Here is a 14,695-nt window from a genome sequence, read left to right as displayed (position 1 = left end):
ACAAACACTATTTAACCAAAAATTCACCAGACACAGACACACACCTGCAGTTTTTGTTTAAGTTTCATAAGTTATTTATTGAATGAAACTGTTTTGGAAACATTTTCTTTTACCTGATTTTGTTGTTTGTTGTTACTGATATGAATTGTTGTCATTTTTGTCCTTTAAACCCCAAAATTTCCACTTAACTTAGTACTTGACTTTTTACCAGATACTTGTAAAAGTATCTGGTAAAAAGATACTTGAGTTTTTTACTCTTACTTGAGTCTCTTTGTTTAACCTGAGTATTTTTGGGTACTCTGCCCACCTCTGGTTGTACATGAAATAATCTGCCATGTTTAAGGAATTATTGACTTAAAACAAACTCCTTCATCTTGCTGAAACATTTCTTGCAAGTTATATTTTATATTTTGTACATTATTGAAACTGTAGGATTCTTTGTTTAATTTGTGTTTTGTTTGAATAATTTGTGTTTTGTAGGATAGTTTGTCCCATTTGAACAACCAGTTCAGCGGTTATATTGAAGTATTTGTACTGTAAATTATTCTGAATGTGATGGAGTAGATCGCGCACACAGAGGGATAAACACATTACTCTCACTTCCGACACACAGTTCGCCTAAAACAAGACAAACACGGCGACGTCTGCAGCCATTCCTCACACACCCTCAAACCGGCTGACCTCCATAGATTTCTTTCACCGCCCGAAAATGAGTTTTCTTTCTTTCCACGATGCCAAAGCCTGGTGGGCTCAAAGAAATTGCTTCACAAGACAAGACACAGATGACAGATTCAGAAATTTATCATCTAGACCAACTTTAGTGCCTAAAATCCTGGAACTGGGTGGGAAACTGACGAGTTGTTGTTTTTTTCCTGTCAATCCTCAAGTGTCTATACATGGCGGTCGTCTCCTGGATTATTCCACCAAAAAGATTCTCAATTTGCCGCCTTCCTGGGTTCATCTTCCATCTCTCTCTTAAACTCCACACACACCCACGCACCCCGGTGTGAACATTTTGTAATAACACCCCGCCTGCAGTTTAAACACCGTAAAACAGCCCGTGAAGTCGAGTGTGACGGTGCTGTAAAACCGCCGCTGAGTATGACTGATGGGACCGAGCGGGAATCTGAGTGATTTCATACAAGATGACGAAACGCAGGCAGTTTGTCTTTTTAACAGGCCAACTCTTTATTGTCCTCACTCCAGCGAGCCACTCAAACAAACGGATTTATCAGAGGGGAACCCTCTCCGGCTGCAAGGGTGCACCTACTGACTTGTCTTGGAGAGGAATCTTTTCTATGAATGATGCGGAGAATTAAAAATTTTGCCTGTGAGAATAATTAATGAGCTAAAGGTTTTTTCACATTTGATAGTCCGAGAGTCTTGGTTGGATTTGGGAATAAAATTGCAACATTTGTTACAATGTGTGGTGTCAAACGGCACAAATCTTTAGAAAAACCTGTTCCCCTCCTCGCCTGTGGGGGCACTACACCAATTACTACTGATAAAAAAAACCTGTAAAGTCAACACTGAGCGCAACTTTCTTCTTCACAAAATGGAGTGGTGTCCGATGATAGCAGCTGTAAGATTTCTCTTTATTTGTTGGTAAAGAAAAATGTGCCATTTCTCCTGCTAACGCTAGGCTCGCTCGTACAAATGGAAATTATAGAGTTCATATCTATTTATCATGCGATTCATTGATTTGTTGTTTATTGTGCCAAGCCTAAGTGGAACTCCAACTTTTCTTCTGAATATCAATGAAGTATTTGTTTTAAAAAAGATCATTCTAAGTTAGTTTTGTCTTATTTCAAGAGTATTGAGGTATTTGCAGTAGAACGTAGATTAAGCTGTTTCTACACCACTTCAACTGAACTGAGACTGAGATTTGTAGGCGGAGCAGAGTTCAAATTTTGGTCCACATCAGAAGCAATAATCATATATTTTATGTAATAATTTAAACATCTTTGTTTTTGGACATTGTCTAAGTTCAATACTGAAATTATTCCACATTTTAACTGTGATAATCCTGTGTTTCCTCAGGAAAACTTCGCCGGCGGCAGTTCTACTCTCAGCCACTGGAAAACGGGCGCGTCCTCACACAGGGATCCACCTTCACCTACCAGGACGTTCTGGACCGGCTGCTGATCTACACGCCCGAAACCGTCAATGGTGGAGCCGATGAAATGGGCTTCACCCTCACCGACGGCACGCAGACCCAGACGGGCCTGCTGCGGTTCACCATGGACGTCAGGAAGAGCGAAGGACCGCGAATGACCGTCAACAGAGGCCTGCAGCTTCCTGCGGGTGAGATCGGAGACATTTGGACGCACATTGGGACTACACTGCAAAAACACAACTTTTGTTTGTCTAGCTTTTAGTGTAAATATGTTAGCACACATGAACAAGACAAAACTAAACTACATTTTTTACATGTTAGAAGTATTTTTTAGCTGCAGAAACATTCTTTGCTACAAATAATCAAGCATGCGCTAAAGGAATGCTATGTTTTTGCATTTTATGCCATAAAATATTCATTTTTTTTATTTTAAAAAGGGGAATTTATTCATGTGGGTTTTTTTTGTGATTTTGATTATATTTCAACCTAATGAATGTGTCGATTTTTTTATCCGATTAATCGTGAGTATAATCAATTAGTAAAATTAAAAGTACATCACCGAATGCTCTGTTTTTTGCAGGAACTTCGTCTAAAATCTCAGAGCAGAACCTGAAGGGCTCAGACATTGACTCGGACAACCTGAAGCTGCGTTACATCCTGACCAAAGACCCGCCGGTGGGGAAACTGCAGCTGGGCCGCGGCAGCCATGTGGAGAAGGTTTCTGTCAAAGGTCCGGTTCAGAGCTTCACCCAGGAGGACGTCAACAAAGGTGCCAGATTTAAGTTTTATTTTCTAATGTCTGATTTGTCTTCTTTTACTGTTAACTGCTTCCTCACCTGTAGCCTGTTTTATGCTGCTTTTTAGTGACATTTTTAAATTTTATCATAGTTTTGCAATGTGTAGAAAGAAAAACTCTTGAAAATAATAAAAAAGATTTTTAACTCAGTCGTGGTAGAAATGAATCACTGTAACTTTTCACTCTGCTTTTGTAAACTTCTTGCCACCAGAAGTTTGCTATAAAGACACAAACAACTTGTTTTTCCCTCACCACCTGAATCAGACAAAACTTCTCTTATTTTACGTGTTTTAGAAAAAAAAAATTCTATTTGTTAAACAACGAGAGATTTTTATGAGATTTTTGATAAATGTCATCAAAATCAGAAGTTTGATCTGGTCCTAATATCATTTTAAAACTGTTTAAATGTAACCAAATGTTGGAAACAAGTGACATTTTCCAAAATATTGTAATTTAGTGAACAAACCTGAAGCCGAAATGAATGAATGGAAAAATTAAATACACCTCCTGAAAACCAACAGTATGCATGTAGAATAATCAACGTTAAAATGATGTAGTTCTTTAACTTTAATTTTTATGTTTTTATATTTGATTTTGTCAGGGTTTTTTAGTCTCTCTTCACGCTGTTTTTTTTCCCTTTTCTGTTAATCAAAGCCCGTATTATATTTATCTTAAAGGTAGACCAATCAAAACTGCCCAGTATATCGCCGGGGCACCGTTCCCTGCCATCAAGGACATCTACAGGAAGCGGTGTTTGAAAAGGGCCGGGAAAATCACAAAGGACTCCACTCACCCAGCACACACACTCTTTTCCCTCCTGCCCTCTGGGAGGCGTTACAGAAGCCTACGGACCAGAACCACCAGGCACCGGAACAGCTTCTTTCCCACAGCTGTCACGCTTTTGAACGCCTCCTGACATAAAACATAAACTATAAGGACTGTACTCCCCTATCCTCTCATACAACAATAACACATGGACTATCCTCACACACACACACATCACGGACTGTTTTCTTCTCACACACATACAACCTGTAAATTTTATCTGCCATTATTTATCTATAATCCATTCCCTAACATTCTTGTATATTCTGTATAATCTGTATAATCTGTGCATATAGCTCCCATATTTATATTTATACACAATATCTATATCTCTTGCTATAACCCCTTATAGTCCATACATACATAGTCTTGTACATCTGTAAATAAATATTTATATCTCGTAGAGCACTTCTGGATAGATGCAAATTACATCTTGTTGCTTGTACTTGTTACAGTGCAATGACAATAAAGTTGAATTCTATTCTATTCTATTCTATCAACAAAAATGCTTATGAACTCGTAATCCTGCTGTTCTTCTCTCTCTCAGCTTATTCTCTTGCCCTGCTTTGTTCACAAAATCATTATTTTAAAATATACAAAAACACATTAAAGCTGCAGTTTGTAACTTTTACAAAAAAAATGTAAACATTTGTAGAAACTGTCAGAATGTTACGACAGTACAACATGAAACAGATAATCTATGATGAAAATAAAACTCCTCTGCCTTCTCCCACTGCCAACTTAGCGCTTTCAATCACAATCTCGAGCTCTTCCTAAACCTTGAGATTATAATGTCACAAATCAGCAGGTGCAGCCCGTTACCTAGCAACCCTAACAGAATTCCGCCTGTTACCTAGTAACCCCAGCTGAGCTCCAGCATGTTTGGTCAGCTGGCGTTACTGCTGTACAATGGCTGCTGGAAAAAATAAGTGTTTTGTTGTTAAAAAACGGGCTTATGAAACTAAAAGCATCTAAAAATTAACGCCACTCATTCGTGTTTACACAGAAAAACAAATATAAAGTTCTTTCTGTTGGATGCAGGTAAAGCCAGCGCTCCTGATTCGTCTCACTTGAGCTGAAGTTGCTGTAATCAGATGCGATTTAATATTGCGTAGCAGTCACAGCAGTTAGCGCCATGCTTTGAGTTGTCATGACAACGGGTGTTTTCTGTTTCTGGTTTCTTGCAGGCCTGCTGCGGTACAGCCATGAGAAAGGCGAGAAAGGAGGCAGCCTGTCTTTCAAGTTCAACCTGGTCGATCCCGAGGGCACCAAACTGATCGACCAGTCGTTCTTCATCAGCGTTCTCGGTGAGGTTTCCTCCGCTCGCCGCTACCTGCAGCTAAAAAGAGAAAGGGCTGAACTGTTCTTTCATTTGTTGGAGAAGACAAGGCAATTACTACAGATTTATGCCTTTGTCCTGCGCTCGACACGGGACACAAACCGAATACAAAACGTCTGCAGAGGACTTTTCTTTTTAACTTCTCAGCTACTGATGCATTTAATTAACCCCGCAAGTTCCTACAGATTATTTTATTGCCACTATTTGAAAGGAGTATTAACTGATTTTTGTGTTATGCTTTGGCTTTTCTTTTGTTTGCAATTGTTTGACAACAACTTGGGGATTGCATTGAAGTCAACGCAGTACACTACAAAAACACAAAATCTTGCAAAGTAATTTTGCAAGCTAGAAATAGGAGCTTGTTTTAAGTAAACAATTAATTAATTAATATTGATGAAAGAATAGTAGTTATAATGAAATAGTCTGCCAGTGGAACTAGTACTTATTCTGATTCTGATAATTCAAGCTGCTGAAAAGTTACTTGTAAGTTAGTTTTGTCTTATTTCAAGTGTACGAAGATATTTGCATTTGAAAGTAGACTAACAATACCTTTTTTTACGGTGTAGTTACTTGTATATCTCAGATTTCATCTTCCCTGTCTTCCCGGTCTCCAAACTCGAGTTTCAGCTCTTCCTCCTGAGGGTGAGACCTGCTGTGATTCCGGTGGATCCTGACAGATTTTCTCTTCCTCGCAGCTCAACAGCCTCACCATTTGTTATTTTCTTCCAGCTTTCTGCGCTGTTCTGTTATATTTTTTATGTCAGCAGGGTTTCTGTTCACATCTCTCCTTTTCACTTTACCTGTTTTAACTTTTAACCCTTTTTCCACATTTATAACGGGTTGGATCCTCTTTTGTTGCTCCTGCTCCTGTTAAATTTCTCTGTTCAGGGTTCAAACTGGTCCTTGAAGATGCTTGAATTTTAATGAGGTGTTTTAAAGGTTTGTAAATATTCAAGATGCAGTTTTGTAATAAAATGCAATCTAACGTTTTATTAAAAACCTAAAAGTAGAAACAGTTGCAACCAGATGTTTTCATACACCAAATAAAGGGACACAGAGTTCTTTTTTTATTTCTGCCTGAAGTTAAATCAGACTAAACTTTAGATTTTTTTATGTTAGTTAAAATTGCCAAAATTATTTTTATTTGCCAAATGCTAGAAAAGAAAAAAAGTGCAATATTTTGTTTGTAACTTTCTTAGTATATTTTGTTTGGCTTGTTTCACTATAATAAATATTTATTGTTCCTAATAGCTCAATGACTTATTGATTAGTGTAATAGAAATAAAAGTTGTCTTACGTTTTATATTTTTTGTTAAATTAGTGTTTTGCTCTTGTTCCAGTCAGGTTCCAAACTAAAAAAAAATTATGTTTTAGTATAACTTGTCCCTGCTGTGAAATGTAGAAAATTATCAGAATACATCATTAAAAACAGTAATAAAACAGTGAATTAAAACTATCTTCTTCAGTTCATTTGTATTGTTTTTATCCCCAAATGTTTGAAAATGCTTGAAAAGTTTGATCGGTTACTGATTTGCCCAGTGAGTTGTTTTTTCATATATTTGTCTTCCTCTCCAGAGGATCATCTTCCTCCCTCTGTGGTGACTAACAAAGGCTTGGTGCTGGATGAAAACTCGGTGAAGAAGCTGACCACGCTGCAGCTGTCGGCCAGCGACCAGGACAGCGAACCGGGCGAACTCGTCTACCGGATCACCAAGCAGACGAGTCTGGGGCAGCTGGAGCATGTTACCAACCCAGGTAGGTGCCTGTTATGCTTCCTACAGCAGGTTGGGAGATAAATATTTATGACATTTTTTTCACAAAATACTAATTGGATAATTTGATAATTTTACTTTTATTGTGTCTTGTCAATTTAAATCCAAATAAGCTGCTGCTGGCCATGCCCCCCGACCCAACGTTCACTTTCACACGTACAAATAGCTGCTAACAGAGGCATAATTATGGAACCGTGCATCTTTGAAAAGCAAAAGTAGAGCCTCCTGCACAACCAGCAAAAAAGTGGCAAGTGGTTTCTAAATAGTAAGTTGACAGCAAAACGCTTGTCTTTTCCAGGAGCCAATGGCTAGTCAGCTGGAGCTCACCTTTGGTTGCTAGGCAACGGCGCAGTGCCCGTCAAATATTACCAAACAATCAGAAGTTGTTTGAAACAGCTCGTTTTCCAGACACCATAAAAGCTATTATATTTTTTCAATCAATATTAAGGATTTATTTACTTAAGACAAGCTTCTACATCTTGCTGAAAATTTATTTGTAATTTATTTTTCTCTCATTTTATGTGATATTTGAATGAGAAACCAGACCAGAAATACTTGCTCCACTGGCAGATAATTTTACTTGTAACAAAACATTTTTTCCATATTACAAGTGAATTTTTCTTTTTACTTTAAATGGTTTTAAATATACTTTATGCTTTAAAAGGTTTGTTGACATCTCAGAAAAGAAAGCTTAAATCTTTTTATTTTTTATTTTTTACAAGTTTGGAAAATCTGGGTTGTACATTAGGACTTTAATAATTTCTTGTCCTAAATTAATTTAAAATAATTTAGGGTAATAAATTATTGTCCTAAATTATTAGGGCAATAAATTACTCTTTGGTAAGAGTAAATTATTACCAAAAAACTGAGAAATTTTGAGATTGTCAGAAATGTTCTAAAAACACACAGAAATTTCAGAGCTGTATTTTTTTCCAGCAATTTTTTTTCTTTTAAAACTCTAAAATTTCTTCAGAGTAACGCTGTCATACGCTTTCAGATTCATAACACTTTCAGATTCATCCAATTAATCTAATTTACAGAAAGTATTAGATCTTCCGCTTCCTTTATGTGAATATTGTTCAAAGGTGCCATCGAAACTAAATTATCTTGACATTCTGTAGTGGAAGTTTCAGGTTAATATGAAGGATTCTGAAATCTGAAATCATCTTAAAATTATTGATCCATTTACTGAAGAGAAACTGCAGCCATGTGCGTTTTTACTAATTACAAGTGAAAAATCTAAGTATTTGTTGTTGGCACAACAGAAGAATTCGTCTTTACAGAGAGTAGATTCAGCCTCAGTGCTGCTGCAGGTCTCAGCCTGAGCTGAATGGATGCTTCAGACGGCTGGATGCAGCCGCAGCATGCTGATGATCTCTCCGTTTTCCGAGCTTCACTTCACCTCAGAGCCACCGAGCTCCTCTGGATAATCGCTGCTAGTCAATCTGTCATTTTCATGCTAACATGCACAGCTAGCTGACGGCTGCGGCGGAATGACGTCTCAGTGCATGAGAAATGTCAGGATAATCGAACGATCTCTGTCAGTGAACCCGTTCTACAGCCAGAGACGTCAAAAGGCGAATTCATCAACTAAAGATGTCAGACCTGGTTTGTGTGTAAACAGAGTCTCCATGCTGCTCCAAATCAGTATGTTCTGGAATTTGTAGGAAAATGTACAGTTTTACTGAAGAGGATTAGGGAAACAGAAAAAAAGGAATTAAAAGTCTGACTTTTTTTCTAACAATTCGGACTTTTTTTCTTCATAATTTTGACTTGAATCTCAAGATTTCAACATTTTTTTCTCAGAGTTCATACTTTTATCTGAGAATTCTGACTTTAATCTGACTGTGTTGCAGATTTCTCTCCAGGTCTGCATTGAAAATGAGATCTGGGTCTCGATGGAGTTAGCCTGGTTAAATAAAGGAAAGAAATAAAGAAAGGAAGAATCTCAGAGTTCTGACTTTAATCATAGTTTTCTGTAATTGTTGGCTACAAAATACTTTTTTTAAAAATTGTAAAATAGTTTTGTGAAAAAAACTTTTATCTTCATCTGCACAACCATAAACAAAACTTAAAATATTTTTATTAAAAAGTTTAATTTCTGCAGAAAAACAGCTTAAATATAAGTAGATCTGAAGAAAAGAAAACTTGTAAGTCTAAACAAACACAACTTTCATGAATTAATAAATCAGCTGATGACGTTTTAATGTTTCTTTTCTCCAGGAACCAGAATCAGCTCCTTCACTCAGGCTGATCTGGCGTCTCGCAGCATCCAGTATGTCCATACCAGTGAAGAAGAAAAACACGCTGACCAGTTCTCCTTCACCGTGTCCGACGGGACAAACGAGGTAAAAGAGGGGAAGGTGCTGACGAGAAAAGATTCCTTCTTATTTACTCTGAAACCATCACTCTGCCTCCACCGTGTTTGACTATAGGATCTTTTTCTGGCATAATGTCTGTTTTTTTCACCAAATGTTACAAATGCACACCTTACAAAAAGTTCTGCTTTTGTCTCATATAGGGCTGTAAACAATTATTTTATTAATCGATTAATCTATCAATTACTCCGATGATTAATTGAGTAATCGAATAAAAACTTGTCCTTTCTTTATTAGCTACTGAAGCTATGCTGTAAAAAAAACAACACATCTCTAATTTGCAATAAAATACTGACAGCTGCCCTTTACGCCTGAGAGCTAACAGTGTGTGGGAGATTTTTGGCTAGTGTAATTGTTTAGTGTCTATTTAAAAAGCTTTCCTTTCGGTTTTTGGTTCAGCGCCCCCACAGGCGAGGAGGGGAACAGTTTTTTCAAAACGTTTCATCTGTTTGATGCCGTGCAGAGTCAAAACAAACTGCAGCAGCTGAAAATGTAACAAATGTTGCAACTTTGCTCCCGAATCGATCAGTCTACCGGGCTATCAGGTGTGAAAATGCCATCTATGGTTGGACGATATTGGCAAAAAAATATTATCACAATATATTTATTTAAATACCTCAATAACAATATCAAAAACTAATTAAACATTTTGTGCTTTTTTTATTTGCCCAAACATGTAAAGTCAAAACAAGGTTTTTTTAACAGTTACTAGAATGAAAAATATAATCATTTACAAATATACACAATATGTTTAGTTTGTCAAATAAAATGTAAAAATAGTTAAATGAATATAAATGCAAACTAATTTTGGCCAACAAAAAACAGTCTGAAATCCGGTAGACTTTTTACCAAATACGTTTTTACTCTTATTCATTTCTTAGGCAGCTACTTTTTACTTCTACTTGAGTAAAAATATGTTGTATTGCTACTCTTGCTAGCGTAGAGTTTTTGGCTTGTTTTGGTTTGGAGCAATCCATTGTTAGTAAACCGTTGCTTTCCTGCAGGTTGCTCAGACTTTCTACATCACCATAAAGCCAGTGGACGACTCGCTGCCACTGCTGCAGGTTCCTGGCATGAGAGTCCAGGAGGGCGTGAGGAAAACCATCACTGAGTTTGAGCTGAAAGCTACAGATGCAGACACAGAGGTAAAATAATTAACATTTAACACTATTTACACACCCTGCTAATGTGATTATTTTATTCACACTCTATTGGGGTCAGCTGAGGATTTTGTGTTTCAAATCATAAAGATTTGACATCTCGCCAGTAATCTGATTCAGCCTTTTCGTGCCTCTGGAGGACTTTGGGATTAACTAGTGAATCTCCTTTAATGAAATCTATCCAAGCCAGATTAAAACTAAATCCCATTCACAAAATTCAGGACTACTTTAGGTCAGATGCAGATAGTTTTGGATTAAAATGTTATAAACTCTCTGTTGCTCGAACGTTTAGTTTAATTTAGCTTAGATCAGAGGTGTCCAAAGTGAGGCCCATTTGTGGCCCTTGGAGTGATTTTGTGCCACAAAATTTCAAGAATAAAAGAAATTTGGCCAGATCCCAACATTACATTTTAAAATTATTATCAACATAATTTTGTTACAATACAAAATGTTAAACACAACACAAATTATTAGAACATTTAGCACGAGTAGGTGAGATTGATTGGTAGCTCTAAAACCTTCCCCCTGGCTCTGATTGGTTGTTTTGAAGAGATTGATCTTTTCCGTCTCAACATGGTGACAGCTTTAGCAAGATGTAGAAAACATAGTTTTCATAAAAGTTACAGACTCCAGCTTTTTTAAAAATTTATTCTGAAACTGAAAAAACAGATTCAAAACTACTTATTTTTTACCTATCAACAAATCAGGTATTGGTGTAGTTCCTTCTACATTCTGGTGTAATTTTTCTACTGGGCAAAACAAAAATACGAAGTTGTTAACGTCTGTTTTCTCCTCGAGGCGGAGTTCGTCGTCTTCACCGTCGTCCAGCCTCCCCGCCACGGGACCATCGAGCGCAGCAGCAACGGCCAGCACTACCGGCAGACCGGCACCTTCACCATGGACGACATCTACCAGAACCGCATCAGCTACAACCACGACGGCTCCAACTCGCTCAAAGACCGCTTCACCTTCACCGTGGCCGACGGCACCAACGTCTTCTTCATGGTGGAGGAGGCCGACAAGGAGGTGTGTGTTTCTGTGTGGCAGCTTTGTGGGTTTTTTATTTGAGATGGATCATTGAAAAGGTGGGTTTTTTGTGTCTGCAGGCTGGTTGACTTGTGTAGTTTCAGTCAATCAAGCTTATTTGCATAGCACATTTTAGCAACAAGGCTGTTCAAAGTGCTTCACATCATGAAAACACAAAAATATAAAGTCAACAATTGACTTCATTTTGTCAAGTTCTGGTATTTCACATCAAAATGTTGATTAATGTTTCATTTATAAGGCTTCAAAAGCAACTCTAAACAGGTGGGCTTTTAGTCTAGATTTAAAGGAAGTCAGTGTTTGGGCTGTTTTTCAGTTTTCTGAAAGTTTATTCCAGATTTGTGGTGCGTAGAAGCTGAATGCTGCTTCTCCATGTTTGGTTCTGGTTCTGTGGATGCAGAGCAGAACCAGAACCAGCAGACATGAGAGGTCTGGAAGGCTGATACAACAGCAGCAGATCTTCAAGTAGTTCAGTGATTTATAAACTAACAACAGTATTTTAAAGCTATTCTCTCAGTGGAAGGACTTTAACACCGAGGTGATGTTCTCTATCGTCCTGATTTTAGTCAGAACACCAGCAGCAGCGTTCTGGATCTGATTGATTTGTTTTAGGCAGACCTGTGAAGACACTCTTTCAGAAATCGATGCGACTAAAGATAAAAGCATGGATGAGTTTCTCTGGATCTTGCTGGTCCATTAATCCTTTAAACCTGGAAATGTTCTTCAGGTGATAGAAGGCCGACTTTGTAACTGTCTTTATGTGGCTCTGAAGGTTCTGGTGTAGTTGTGAACTTTTTATGGGTTTTCCGAGAGGAGCAGCTTTGCTAAACTGTGACTCTAAGGAATAATCTTGGAATGCAGAGAAAATGGAGGTAAATTGGTGCCATAAAGTTTGTTCTCTACAAAATGTTTTTTTTTTTAACTGGAAAAAAAAACTAAAAAATAAACTTAAAATGAATTTGTTAATTTTGAAAGTGGAAAAAAATTCAACAGTTTTTTTGATTTAATATTGAAGAAATATAGTTCAATCAGACTCAGATATTTTTTAGATATTGAATTAATGCCACTCAATTTTTATCCTGTTATATTATCTAAATTATTATGTATTTATTCAAATTCATCAGAAAAATTTCACCTGCAGAAAAACAATGCTATGACTCAACAGCACTTGAATCACATGATTAAAGGAGCGTGATTTGATTGGCTAGAAGCCACTTGGCTCAATTCATTGCTGGTTATTTTGGCTTGGGTCACCACAATATTACCACATTTGACGATAAATGTTTGCTGTCAAATTTAAAGTAAAAAAAGAAAAAAATCATATACATTTAACAAAACATTTTACAAATTCAATCTAAATTTCTGATTCCTTTGAGTGTATTTTTCTACCATTTCTTCAAGTGGGTGCTTTTTATGTTTTTTCCACTTTTCAGTCTGTAAATTTTATATAAGGATTCACAACTGGATGTTTAAAAAAGAGACAATTTAGGTCATAATGAGAAATTTTCCTTGTGTGATTCACTAGCAGATTAAAAACATGAAGCGAGATGAGAGTCGATTTATGTGTGATAAACGTAGAGAGACGCCTCAGGGAAACGGAGCCGAATGCAGATTTATTTTGAATAAGTGCAACATAAACAGGTTGTTAATCGTCTCATTGTATTGGTGCCAGTTTCCCCGTGTGGCTGATTGTCTCAGCAGGAAGTGTTTTAAACACTCTAAGTTATTTTTTAACAGTTTTGACAGAATTTCAAACTCCTCTTAGCATATCATACATTCATGACTTGAAAAGAAGGTAGTACCTCTATCAGAACTATTGTCATATGTATCAACATATAACGAAACGTAGAATCTTTTTAAATTATTAAAATTTTAAAAGTCTATGAGACCCAAGACAGATTCTTTAGTTATCTACTGAACTTAGGTTAAGTTCACAGCAGGTTTTGATTCTCAAATCCAATTTTTTACATGGTTGTTCATAATACTAATTAGATGCGACTGCAATCAGAAACAGAATGTTTTATTATTTTAAATTAGTATTACCATTTGACTTCTTTATAGTTTTTACATATGTTGTTTAGAAAAGCTCATCTAGGGACATGTGCAGAAAATTAGCTTATGCTTAAAGGACCATAATACAAGCGTGGGATTGCTGCTGCTATTAGCTTAGCTAATAGCAGCCGCTAATGTACCACAGCGATCAATTATTAATAATCGCAAAATAAACATCAAGCCTAAAAACATTCTGTTCTTTGTGTTTTAAGTGTTTTTTTGTGTGTGTGTTGAATCCTGAAACATATAGTGGCGTTGTTGTCAGTTGTTATGGCAACAAGAGCAAGAAAAAAGTGGTTTTGAGTTGTTCTTTCTTGGTTTTTCTGCGTTATTTTCCCCACACTGTACTAAATTATTAGTACCTACGTCTCCAGGTTTCATTTTGTTAATGGGATTGTTTTACCGCGGCAGCTATGGATGGCATGTAAAAGAATCGTCTTTTTGCCCTCCAGCGTTGTGCGCATGCTCAAAGTTTCCAGACGTAAACGTTAACATGCCGGGGGGTCTACGATAAGCGGACATGGCATCACTACTAGCACTTTGTACACGCTTGTCTTCCGTTCTTCCCACCGCTCATCCGTAGCTTCATTCCTCACCTCTGACGGAAACATCACTGTCCGTCGCTGCGATGTTGACATCGGCTTTATGGTTGTAGTTATGAGCCTGGGAGGGATTGACTCCTCTGCTTGTCAGTTTAGGCCTCCCTCTCCTCGTCCCAGCTCCATCTGTCATCACTAATAGTCTGTGTGTGATTAAACTGGATGACAGCCACCAGGTACTGATACCACCCTCATCCAATCACACACAAACAAACACCTCTCAGGCTTTTGTTTATTACCTCTCCATCACCTGGGGGACGCTCACCTCCACATCCACACGTCTCCTCCGTTTGGTTTCTGGTGATACTGCTGCTGATGTTCGAGGTGGATTCTCTCTCGCCGGTGTTGCCTTGTTATTAAATATGATATGAATAATGTATAAAGTGGATGGATGGATCCTTTAGTGCATGTGTCAATGTTGGCGTGATGACAGGCTGTAAAGTCTCTTGTTCTTCTGAGACACAACTGAATAACAAGTGATTTATGTGAGGATTACCCAGATCTGCCGATCGCTACATATCAGCAGAGTTGGGCAGAAACTAGCTACATTTACTCGAGTAACTTGTTTGGAAACATTTACTTTTAGGAGTATTTTTACTAAGTTGTACTTTCTA

The 14,695-nt window shown here is 37.4% G+C and overlaps 1 protein-coding gene across 2 annotated transcripts in view; it reads left to right on the top strand.

The window, feature by feature from the left end:
- fras1 (Fraser extracellular matrix complex subunit 1) overlaps window positions 1–14,695 on the top strand; it is a 292,855-nt gene that overhangs the window by 247,464 nt on the left and 30,696 nt on the right. For both annotated transcript variants that reach the window (XM_028033228.1, XM_028033229.1), the window contains 7 exons: window positions 2,041–2,304; window positions 2,697–2,885; window positions 4,925–5,044; window positions 6,652–6,831; window positions 9,072–9,196; window positions 10,231–10,371; window positions 11,185–11,412. In XM_028033228.1, the coding sequence (XP_027889029.1) occupies window positions 2,041–2,304; window positions 2,697–2,885; window positions 4,925–5,044; window positions 6,652–6,831; window positions 9,072–9,196; window positions 10,231–10,371; window positions 11,185–11,412 (1,247 nt within the window). The remainder of the gene's footprint in view (window positions 1–2,040; window positions 2,305–2,696; window positions 2,886–4,924; window positions 5,045–6,651; window positions 6,832–9,071; window positions 9,197–10,230; window positions 10,372–11,184; window positions 11,413–14,695) is intronic.

The sequence above is a fragment of the Xiphophorus couchianus genome, chromosome 12, assembly GCF_001444195.1.
Source record: "Xiphophorus couchianus chromosome 12, X_couchianus-1.0, whole genome shotgun sequence".
Taxonomy (NCBI): domain Eukaryota; kingdom Metazoa; phylum Chordata; class Actinopteri; order Cyprinodontiformes; family Poeciliidae; genus Xiphophorus; species Xiphophorus couchianus.
Note: the sequence above shows the minus strand (reverse complement) of the source record. Positions and strands in the feature narration are given on the sequence as shown.